This window comes from Magnolia sinica, chromosome 11 (genome assembly GCF_029962835.1).
Source record: "Magnolia sinica isolate HGM2019 chromosome 11, MsV1, whole genome shotgun sequence".
Taxonomy (NCBI): Eukaryota; Viridiplantae; Streptophyta; class Magnoliopsida; order Magnoliales; family Magnoliaceae; genus Magnolia; species Magnolia sinica.
The window spans coordinates 75,422,348-75,435,272 of NC_080583.1; the positions used below are offsets into that span (position 1 = coordinate 75,422,348).

At 40.3% G+C, this 12,925-nt stretch overlaps 1 protein-coding gene across 4 annotated transcripts in view; it reads right to left on the bottom strand.

Annotated features, from left to right (window-relative positions):
- Positions 1 to 211: 211 nt before the first annotated feature.
- Positions 212 to 12,925, bottom strand: part of LOC131219391 (RHOMBOID-like protein 12, mitochondrial) — a 58,956-nt gene continuing 46,242 nt past the window's right edge. For all 4 annotated transcript variants that reach the window (XM_058214500.1, XM_058214498.1, XM_058214499.1 and 1 more), the window contains 3 exons: positions 2,170 to 2,274; positions 2,030 to 2,071; positions 212 to 624 (listed from right to left, as the gene is read on the bottom strand). In XM_058214500.1, coding sequence (XP_058070483.1) covers positions 535 to 624; positions 2,030 to 2,071; positions 2,170 to 2,274 — 237 coding nt within the window. In that variant the 3' untranslated portion in view covers positions 212 to 534. The remainder of the gene's footprint in view (positions 625 to 2,029; positions 2,072 to 2,169; positions 2,275 to 12,925) is intronic.

A 12,925-nucleotide genomic window follows, 5' to 3' on the forward strand; every position in this document is an offset into this window, starting at 1 on the left:
TGGTGGGGCCTATTGTTTTCATAGAACTGATGATATGGTACTGCAAGCTGTGGTACCATTGCCTATAGGTGATTAGTTCTCACTCTTGCAATGGAGAGGGGGAGAGAGGTTGAGCCTGGTAGGAGTGGCAAGCATGACACTTGTGAGGAGCTTGAAGGTCGACCCAACCTAAATGGGCATTGAGGGAGGGAGGGAGGGAGAGGGAGAGAGGTATTGGAAGGTCGGTACAATTCACTGGCACCTACTTGGTTCACAAAGTCCTGCCAACTGCTAATTCCTGCTACAACCAAATGCTACCCTGATCTACCATTTTCGGTTCCATCACGTGTCATGGATTCAATGGAAAGAGAGATTTGGAGAGGACAAAAAAAAAAAAACAAAAAAAAAAACCACCAAACGTTGTGCTGTAGATGTTATATCCTTTATCTGCAGATGACTTCAATTCACTGAATGCTGACAATCTCAGCATCCAAAAAAACATCTGCAGGCCCATTCAAGTAGGAGGAGAAAAGAGAACGGGTAGGAGATGCTGATTCAAAACCGTCGTCTTCTAATCCTTGCCCATGCAAGGGCAGCAACCACAGCACCCCCCAAGTGAGCTTCTCCTGAGATATGACTGCTTGGCTGGCAAACAATCAGACTATAAGTTAGAAATCCAGACTAGTTTTATTTTATTTTATCTTATTTATTTATTTTTTAAAAAACTCTAATAAGATTAAGAGGGTCTGCTGATGCATCGAGATGTGAATGTCCTGATCATGGATTTAAGGAGCAGTTTCGGAGTGCCTGGGGAATGAAAACAGTACAACTCACCGCGACTCAGTCCCATTTGGTCCCCAATCGTGTTGTGACTCATTTCATACCAGACCAGGACCTAGTCTTATCAGACAATACCGAATCTTATATCAGACCCGAGTTTTCAAACCATAGTCCTGGTGCACCTAAGGGCAGTTGGGGCCCATGGTTTAGTGATGCAGACTTTTGATCTGATGGGCTCTATCATGGATAGGAAATAATCCAAAAGTGTCTCACATCGGAAGGAAGATACTAACCTTTTGGTCAGCTGGCCAAAGTAGATATGTTAATAGAAAGAAAAAAAAACAGAAAAAAGCCTAGACCCCTCCACTGTGGGGTCCATCAGATCAACAGTTTGCATACAACCATGGGCCCCACTTGTTTAGACTGAGTAAGGTGCGAGTCATGTCCTGATGCATCAGAACCGAAAGGAATTAAATGATCCTTGATTTGAGCTATCTACAGCATCCTCAGGTTTTCAGTTCATACAATTGAGCAATCTACATCATTGATATTCTGGGCCCCAATGTGGATGTACCATGTTCCGAAACCTCCAAAATTGGATTTGGCCTTTCCTCTGCCAAATGTGAACTGTTGCCACATTTCTTTTAGCCATCTCTTTGCAGGCCACCACTTCCAAGGGACTGCTGTGACGAGGAGATTTCAGTCATCATCCATGCACTATGGGGTGCATTGGATCAATGATCTGGTTCACACCCAACCATGGTGTCCCAGTTGTACAAACTGAAAAGCAGAGGATACAGGATATGTCTATGGGTACATTTGCTCTGTAATAGGAGCTTTGCTAAGCTCATACACATGTGCAATAATGCTCATGCACACACCACACATGTGCCAGAATGGCACATAGATCTGAGATCAAATCCATCCATCAGAAAGGCACCACTATATTGACGCCCTAGCCCAAGAATCAGGTCGATCCACTTGTCAGGTGGGCTGCAGTTAGCATAACAAACGGATGGCTCTGAAAACTTGGTCAAAGTTTCTAATCCATCCACCTGTTTCCAATATTGGGGCCCACATGCTGAATGGAGTAGATTGATTTTTGGGAAAGGATGTACAAGGTCAGACCAACCTAATGAATTGATTGGATCTCACATCAATGTTCCATGCTAACATGTGTGGCATGTACATGAGCTTAAAAATACCAGTTTAGAAAGTTTCAATTCATCGACACGAAGATGGCAAGGATGATGGGTAAATAAGGACATACCTCCATCATAGCCAATACATCTTTTCCAATGAAAATTGCTCCCTGAAATGAGATGCAGTCCAAAAATCATCACAAGCAAGCACAATGACTAACCTTACTCATTACTTTCCTCCCTACTTAGAACATAGAGGGCAGCTTACCAACAATATCGCTGGAACCGGTATGAAGAAATTGAAGTAGTGTATGGCCTTTGGAAAAAGAAAAATATGAAGTAGTACAATCGCGTTCACAGCACCGCTTGCCCCCTGAATGGAATGAAGAGAAATTCGTAGGTGCATGTTACATGTTGGATGATAAGGGAGAAGAAACCCTTGGCACCTCAAATGTTTTAGTGAAGGTGTCCTAGGTACCACTATTTACACCCACCTTTTTTGGTATATGCACCCTTTTTACAACTAAATATATTCTATTCTCCCTTCATTGTCGATGTGGAGGATTTCACAAATTCGCAATGAAGCAAACACCAAAGAAGATAAACTCATAGGTTTTGGATTAAATGTTTAACTCTAATTCGAGTTAGGGATGTATTGTGCAGTTCTTAATTCTTTCATCCTTTTTTTAACTAACAAAATGCCTTCCATTCAAAATGACTATAGGCAATATATTCATCTGCATGCAAGTCGGGGCTTAAAGTATCATCCGAAACCGGTGTTGTGGTTCCCGATTCAATACTTGGGTCAGCTGTGTGTCTATATACCCATCCAAACTGTTCATACTATCAAGATAAATGGATACCCAGATTATTAGATTACCAACTATAAACTATATGCCAAAGTGAATCGGACCGTGCTATGCATCAAATATGGAAATCAAATAAACTAAATAGTGAACCTCGTTGGGACACCATTATTGTAGGCTTGATGCTGTAGTCTTCCACACCTTACACCCTTAGAGAAGCACCGGGATGGGAATAGCCTCAGTCGTATGTAGGCTTGGGGACCCAGCCATGTTTATATAGTTTAGAGGGTTGAGGAGTTTGGAACCCATCGAAACTCCTCTCCCTAAGGCTCCACGCGAATTTGGTAATCCTAGTCCAACTAGAACACTGTGTGACACAGTTGTAGTGCACCACCCCTTACACGATTTTAGATGAATCACAACTGAGTGGGGTCCACTGGTATTCTCGATCACACTATCCAACCCCTACGGCAATCCAGACCATTGATCAATAAAGCCCACCTTATAGAATTCTTACATTCTCCCACTTGGGCCACATTGGTCAATGTCAATGATTAATCTTTGAAAACATGTTTTAATTTTGAGGAAACATCCAAATGGTTAACTAATGCAATTGTTGGATAATACGGACAATACTATTATAATTTGGTCCATCAAGACCACTAATATCGGATCGCGGTAGTCATCACAACATTTAATCCAAGCGAAGTAAGAATAAGCGCGGTCATAAATACTACTAATCTTAATGACATAGATCAGAAACTAGGAAGTGTAGTATAAGGATTACAGACATATTGTGATGATATATGCCTATCCTTAAAAAGGCCCTGGAGCTTTCAAATGTCTCTAATGAGACATGACTTTAGTTCTACTTACTCAGAACAAATTGCACATATATAAAGAGAAACATAAATTAACTTTATATAAGAATCATCAAAACTTTATTAATTTGAAGATGTAGCCTCATGTGGACTTCTTTGTATCAATGCAGCTAGCATAATCTGTGTCTGAGTATCCAACTAACTCCAAATGATCACACCTTTTGTACGTGAATCGGAAGTCCTTTGTTCTTTGCAGCTATCTAATGTTGCATCCCTGAATTGGATAAATACTTACTCAATATTCCAACTGCAAAGGCAATATTCGGTCGCGTGCAGACTTGAGCATACATGACGTTCCCTACTACTGATGCGTACGGAAAATCCTTCATTCGATTATTTTCCAAATCATTCTTAGGACACTGGAACTGGCCGAATTTATCGCTTTTTACAATGGGCGATTGTCCAGGAGTACAATTTTGCATGTCATACCTTTCGAGTACCCTAACAATATAGGCCCTCTGTGATAGGCTAAGAAATTTGTGTAATCTGTCACGGCGTATCCCAATGCCGATCACATAAGAGGCGTTACCAAGATCCTTCATCTCAAACCTTTGAGATAGGAATTTCTTGGTATCGCTCAACATTCTTGTGTCACTGTTAGCCAATAAAATGTCATCAACATACAAAACCAATATGACAAACATACTCCCACTGATTTAACGTATATACAATGTTTTCTACAAAACTACATGAGGAAATCACTTTATGAAACTTCATGTACCACTGTCGTGATGCATGTTTCAACCCATAGATGGATTTTTTTTAGTTTACAAACCATATGTCCTGAGTCATCAGCTACAAAACCTTCAGGTTACAACATATATATGTTCTCGTTTAGATCCCCATTGAGAAACGCAGTCTTTACATCCATCCGATGTACCTCCAAATCCATATGAGCAACAAGAGCTATTATGATCTTGAATGAGTCTTTCTTAGATACTGATAAGAAAGTCTCCTTCAAATCACCGTCTTCACATTGGTTAAAATCTTTGGCAACAAGTCTGGCTTCATATCTTTCGACATTACCTTTGGAGTCTCGTTTGATTTTGAACACCCATTTACAACCAATCGGTTTTATTCCTTAAGGTAACTCAACAAGATCCATTGTCTTTCATGGATTTCAACTCATCCTTTATAGCATCAATCCAACGATAATGATCAACACTCTGTTTGTCTTGTGTAAAGAATTCAGGATCCTTTTCCGCCCTTATGTCAAACTCGTGCTTACAGATATATGATGTAATTGTCTGGAATCACATGACTCCTTTCTCTTTCAGATCTCCTCAATGGCCCACCCTTTTGAGTGTGATTTTGATTTCCTTCATCAGTGGGTTATGTGAGAGGTTCATCATGGTGATTTGCAATAACTATAGGCTCAATTGCAAGATTCATACCAACGTGGTCCAGAATGACTGCGACGGAAGTCACAATCCTTTCTTCCTCGAACACAAAATCCCTAATGTTCGTGCTCCCACTATTTTCAGTGTCCTCAATGATCTAGCATTCCCAGTCTCAATAATCCTGATAGAGTGGGAATGATAGTAGAATCGATGGCCTTTAGACCTTTTCAGGTATCTTATAAAGAAACAACTTACGGTTATGGGATCGAGCTTTCTTTTATGCGGGTTATAAATTTTGGCCTCGGCAAGACATCCCCAAACATGCAGATATTGGAGTCTTGGCTTTCTCCCATTCTGCAACTCAAAAAAGGTTTTACTTACAACATTGTTGGGAACCCTGTTAAGGATATGAACTGCAGTTTTGATCGCATCACCCCACAAAGATTTTGGCAATGTCGAATTGCTTATCATGCTACACACCATATCTATAAGGGTGCGATTGCATCTTTCAGCGACACGTTTTTGCTCTGGTGTCCTAGGCATGGTGTATTGGGCGACAATGCCATAATCTTGTAGGTATCTAGCAAAGGGTCCTGGATCGTGACCTAATTCGTCATATCTGCCATAGTATTCACCATCATGGTCAGACCTGACGACCTTAATCTTCATATCAAGTTGATTTTTAACTTCAGGCTTATAGATTTTAAAAGCATCCAGGGCATTTAATTTTTCACTGATAAGATAAATGTACCCAATACAAGAGTAGTAATCTATAAATGTGATAAAATATTTGTGCCCAGTGCCCACTCTATGATGTTATAGGGAATAGCCACAAATGTCCGTGTGTATCACCTCCAAGAGTTCTAAACTCATTATTGCACCATTCTTTCTAGTTCTGGTCTGTTTACCCTTAATACAATCGACACACATTTTATAGTCGAAGAAGTTTAGAGAATGAAGAATCCCTTTTCGTACAAGCTTATCCAATCTCTCACGTGATATATGGCATAATCGCCCATGCCACAATATGGAGGAATTTTCATAGTCTAGTCTTCACTTAGATCCTACTTTATTTCCATGCATACAATTTACATTATAAACATGTGAGCCATTCAAGTCTAGTTGGTCTAGGTGATTCATCATAAAGTCAGTACCAAATATAATTGAATTAAAGTAAATACTCAATCTGTTATTCTCAAATTGAAAAGAATAACCTAATTTATCCAAATGAGAAATACATATCAAATTATGCCTTATACAAGGCACAAAAATGTATCTACTAGATCCAATAAATGACCTGGCCCTAACCTAAGCATATAGACTCCGACTGCCTCCACGTCAACTTTGACGTCATTGCCTACGTATACTGAGCGTTTCGCATCAGTTGGTGGCCTGCTCTGCAGTAAGTCCTGCACAGAATTACATATGTGAATAGTTGTTCCCGAATCAATCCACCAAGAATCTACCGACACATCAGTTAGATTGGATTAAAAACAGACCAGAATTTTATTATTACCCTTCCGTACAAGCCACTGCTTGTACTTCATGTAGTCTTTCTTCTAATGGCCCAACTTCATGCAAAAGAAGTAATTATTCCTTTTAGCCCGCTTATGTTTTGATTCGTTCTCAAGTTAATTACCAGTCGGAGAACCTTGAGGACCTGAGGATCCCTTATTAGAACCATGTTTCCTTTTTCCCTTTCCATTATGTCCACGTCCATGTCCTGAGGTTACAAGATTAATATTCTGAGCGTTTTCAGATGATTTTGGAGGTTTAGATTTTTCCAAAGCAAGGTCCAACTGCAAGCATCCCAGGACTATCTCTATGGACTTTGTCTGTTGAACATAATTGGACTCGGTTAAGGTAGGAACTTGAAACGTTTGAGTTGGAATTGTAACTGATTACAAATATACTCACATTAGTTGATTGTTCACATAAAACAATTCATAAATAAAACTGAATATCATGCAAAATTTATTACAAGTTCAATTGATTGGGGCCTTCAATTGAACTCCCCAGGATGAAGATGGGCCGAAACATTAATCCTAGTGAGAATCAGTCATATCATCATCACTCCTCCTGTGGAAGGCAGTCATAACATGCAAGTGACTCTCCTAAACATAAAGCTAGGCGATGCCAATTATGTAAATCTAAGACACTCAATGCCTATGGGTAAGATGAGTCTTTCACCTTTACTTCACTAGCATCATTTACTCCACCTTGTTCATGCCCTTGCCAAACGGTGATCGTTTGCATTTTTGTCACCGTTTGCATTAGACATAAATGCAATTGCATGCAATCCATTAACTGAATCCCAATATCACAAGTCTAGACCCATAAAATCTCCATGGTGTTGTCCGCTTAAGTTTTGGATTATCTTGATTTTTTTTGGTGTCATCATGGCGGGTCAAACAAGATTCACGGTTTAGATGTACTCATACATTCAGATGGCCCCACAAATCACTCCCTATGGGGGCAACCCTACGACATGGTGGTGCATAAGCTGTTGTTTGGTTGCTTGCAACAGTTGTCAGGTGTATGCAACAACTATACATGGATTTGAATTTACACGCACACGCACGCATGCACGCGCACATATATCAGTGTTTCAAATAGCGCCCGTAGCGTAGCGCAACCATAATGCTATGTAGCGTCCCAAATAACGTAAATCTGTACACTACAGCTACGTAGAGTCCGCAGCGTAAGCTACAATGTATTTTTTTACTATTTTAGTTTTTTATTATTTTTTCACGTTTTCTTTGTTTCTAATGTTGAGGAATGTGACACTTGTATTGTACTCGATACTTTTAACCTATGGGATTTTTATTGCTTTTCATAATTGTGACTTGTGGTTTCAATTAGACATTATTAATTAAAGTAGTTTGCTTAGAAGGTTGTTGATGTGATAATTATTTGATTTGGCTTATACATGTGGATTGGCTTTTGATAAATGATAACTAATAATTTTTTTGAACATGCTTATAATTGATAAAATGAATAATCTTTTAGGCATTTTTATATTTTGTTTCCTTTTTTTTTGCACTATTTATTATATTTGTCCAATTTTTAAATTAAAAAATAGAAGTATCGTGTAGCTTACGCTACACGCTGTGCTACACATCACGCTACCGCTATTTAAAACACTGATATATATATATATATATATATATATATATATTTTACGCTTTGGAAGAGTATGATGGATCATAAGCAAACACTTGAAAATTACTTAGAAATTGCATACTTGGTATACAAGTTACTCAAGTCAAATCATCCAAATATTGGATACCACTACAAAAGTTTCATGAACCAAAATTTATGATTAGTTGATAATCTGGCTATTAGATTGGTGGACATTCATCGGATGGTTAAAATGGAAAACATCCGACTAAATTATTTCAGTGAAGTATCCATGAATTAGAGGTTACAATTGTTCAACCAATTTGATCTGTGGAACGTAGGTTTGGTGACTGTGGGTTCCACAATTTAGTTGGTTTAATTGAGTTGATAGATGCCATATGTACCATTTCCATGAGCCTCTGTATCAAGTGTTAAACACAGTCCAGTATCAAGTAACCACCCAATTGAATTTTGAACCTTTGAGAGGGATTTATTTGGTAGTCTAGCAGATTATGACACCTGATAAGTGTGTGCCTAAAAATTTTACATGCTACATTCACTCAAATTAAACCAGCTAAATTGTGGGGCCCACTGTTTCTCAATCACAGTACAAAATCAGATTGGTTGAGCAATCCTAACCTTTGATTCAGGGATACTTGTTTGTTGAAATTAGTGTTCTAAATAATACCAGTCACACCATCAAATTAAGATTTGAATCCGTTCATCTTGTTTGTCACCTATGAATATACTTAACCTGCCATCAGAACAATGATCTAAGTAACCTATACCCGCGAACGGTCACTTGAACCTATCAGTATAGGTAGATCACAAAAAAAAAAAAAAAAAAAAACCCACTCTATGCCTGTCCATTTACAAAAGTGATCAAACAATCATCTGTTTAATTGATCAGGGTTCTAACCATCCGATTACTTTAATTTTTGCCCATTATCTCACCGTCGATCATACTTGTATCCAAACGGGCCACCCAAACATCAAACTAAATCGATCATTACAAAGCACATGAGGTACAATTGAAAACCACCGGTCATTTTGTATATGGGACGTGCACACATGTTACTTTGAATTACAGTTGCACCTAAACCTTTAAAAATACCCTCTTGTCTATTATAGATACATCAAGGTTCAGATAAACCCTAATCATAACATTTTCACATGTAAAATAATATCAGTCATACCACTGCTAGGTTAGATTGAGTCGGATTAAGTTAGGATGTGCAACATGGAATAATCCCTAATTTTCACAAATTATCTTCTACTTCGGCTCACCCAAGCTGGGTAAAAATGCATCCCAGGCAGAGGTTCATATGGTCTGATCCCTTTTTCCATTGCGTGTCACCCCAAATCTACCTATTTAAAGGGGTTCTACAATCGGATTCGGAGGCAGAGAAAAGTTGAGTAGAGGGTTATCAGAGAGGTTTGGTTTGATGATCAAGGCCATCCAGCCGTTGTACAATTAATGAGCATCTTCCCTTCATATGGTGGCCCACTCACGAGAATGGGACGGTCTTCTCTGTATCCTTGGACGCTATGAAAAGGTGCCTTGCACGAGTAGCTGTATGGCCCACCACGATGTTAATTATTCCTTTTTATGTGTTTCTTTTTACGAGATATTACTCAAACCTAGATGATGGAAAGCACCTGAGATGACCCAAAGGTGTCCCAAAATGATGATGGAGAGGGCCAGAATGATGTAGGCTGCATTTAAGCCATTTTTTAGTGAAGACAGTGGTGGCTCCATCATCTTTGAGCCTTTGAGCAAAAAGACAGTGGTAGCACCATTGTCTCAGCCTTAAGGGCAATGCACGTGAATAGGGCTCCCATTCGTGGAACCCACCTTGATGTATATGCTTCATCTGCACCGTCTATTCATTTTGTCAGCCCGTGTTACACCATGAGTTCAAAACCGAAGCGGATTCAGATCTCAGGTGAGCCACACCACAGTGAGCAACGGTGATAACGATGCTTACCATTGAAACCATCCTCCGGCCCGCCTTGATGTTTAATTGCTATCCAACATGTCGCCCTAGGCCACGTGGACCTGGGTGAGGGGAGAACACAAATATCAACTTGATCCAATGCTTCTGGGGTCCTCGAGAGGACGACGCTGTATGACAGCATGTCTGAGCACACTGACCAACAGAGCCCCCCACTCATGGGACCCACCTTGATGTATGAGTTTAATCCATACCGTCCATCTATTTTGCAAGATCATTTTAAGGCCGAAGTGCAAATTCAGACAAATCCAGGTCTCAAGTGGACCACATCATAGAAAGCAGTGGGGATAATAACATCCACTATTGAACCTTCCTAGTCCCACCATGGTGTTTATTTTCCATCTAACTGGCCACAAGGTCATGCGTGACCTGTGTGCAGGGCCCATAGAATTATCTACTTGATTTGGAACCTTTGTGGGCCCCACTTGATCTGACAGATCCAAACAAGTGGACTGCACTACAACAACAACAATGGTGATGGAACGATCACCGTTGAACCGTCAGGGCCCACTATAATGCTTATAAGACCTCCAACTTGTTTATAATGCCACATAACCTAGGATGTGCTGAAGAGTTTTACCTGAGGCTTTGTGGGCCCCATCATAGTGGGCCGTGGACAATGATGCCCACAGTATAAGTGCAAGCCCATTGTGATGCTTGTGGGTTGGATCCACGCTGCTATCCTTCCCTCCATTCCTCTTGCACAAATTAGTGGGTCGCATCTCAGATAATGAAGTAGGTCCATATCTCAGATGGACCATATACTGCAGGAACTAGGGTGGATTGAACGTCTGCCATTGATAACACCTAGGCCCACCTTGTCGTGGATGTGGTGCAACCCACACCCTAGGCAAAGTCTAGAAATGAAGTGTATTCAGATCTAGGTGGACCATATCATAGGAAATAGAAACGACTGAATGTCTACAATTAGAAACCCCCCTTTAAGTGCCCACCTCGTTGAATGTATTATACATCTACGCTATCCATCTAGCTGTGGGACCCATTGTGAATGTTTGTGTGCAATCCATCCCATCCAATTGTGGGGCCCACTTGGAACTCCATTTGGATGTACGTGTTTTATTCATGCCATCCATCTGTTTTAATAGATCATTTTAGACCATGGGGCCCACCTTGATGTATATGTTTTAGTTGTATTGTACATTTGTTTTACCGGCCTATTTTATGTGCACGGGCCCAAGTGTGGGGCTGATACAAGTCTTAAGTGGGCCAAGCCACATGGATATTTAAATTTTTAGTATGACCGCCATTCAGGTTCACTCTCTGTGTTAAGCTATTTAAGGCTAATAATTATCACATGTGTTGTGTACCGACATTGTATATATGAATGAAAATATGTATATGTGCGCCATGATCGGTAACATGCTAGTATACCTGGCTTGATAAGGTCGACACACTGATATTATGCTTAGTATAATGCATACCATGCCTATTCATATGCTCCTATGTATCATATGTATGCCTAACCATGGATGTGAATGTATCAAAATGTACGCCACGAGATTGTGGTTGGTACTCAGGTCATGGGTGTTGGCTTGCCCATGTGCAGCAAAGCTGTATTGGTAACCCTACGATTTGGGACTTTTTAGGGGACCCGTATGAGATAGGGCCGCACTACATGTATGCATGAATTGCATGACTCGGATTATGGACTCTTGCATTCACACATGTGCATGCACACCTTAGAGACATCAGGGTTGTGGCCACCATGAGATTATTATGGTTGGCACTTGGCGGTTATGAGAATGGACACTGAAAATTCTGTTACAACATATTGCACACTAAGGATGTCCATGGGTGAAAGGTCATAAACCTCGAGATCACGGGATGCTCCAATGTCTAGACCAAGTGGAAGTCATGAGCGCACGAGGGTCGAATACTAGTAGGCCGCGTCTCCTACTGTATCGGGGAAGGTTGGAAGGGAGTGTGACCTTACCTGCCTGGATGCATAGGGCTATATGCTAGGTTGAGTCTGACTAGCTTCGAAATGAGTTTGCCATCAACTGGCTAAGTAGATTTTGACGTACCACTAATGAGGCGGATAGTGAGGTCTCTTCCAATTGCTTGGTTATGTGCGCGATGCGGCAACGACCAATGTCGGAAGTCTACGAGACCCCAGTAATGTTTTAAATGAGAACCGTACTGAGATGTGAATTAGACATTAGGATTGGCATGTTGCATCATATATGGCATTCATGCATTGCAGGATTGTGGATGAGTAAATACAATCTAAGTGAGATACAATCGTCAACCACGATCCCCAATAAGTATGAGACCATGCAAGATTAGGAGTCTATCATCCTGAAATTACTTTACATGTTAGATATGGGACTAACATGCGTTGTAGCCCTAGGTGCAAGACCCCTACAGGTGCATGATACTACGCACCATGACTCAATCATTCGGTATGCGCTCTTGTATCCTTGTAACATGTCTACTATGATAACATGCATCGCTTGTGTTATTTCATAGCATGTATTGTATAGCCTTGGTACGCCTAGTTGTATGATTGATCTCCATCATTTCCTCTTACTCTGATATTGATATATTGATGCAATATATCTGTCACACGCATTGCGCACTCATACACGTGCTTTACTAAGCTTCATAAAAAGCTTAACACGTTGTTTAACATGCAAGTTACTGTAGAAGGCAGTTGTTGGCGATGCCGGAGCACACTCCTTGTTTATGTTTTGAGATATTCTGTATCAGTATTGTACCTTGAATGATTGTTCATAGACAAAGTGGATTTGGAATAGTCTTTCATTCCAAGGCATAACTTGTAGCATCGGCTAACTTTGTGCTGACAGTCGCAATAAGACAGGATGCAAGCGTTATCCGGAA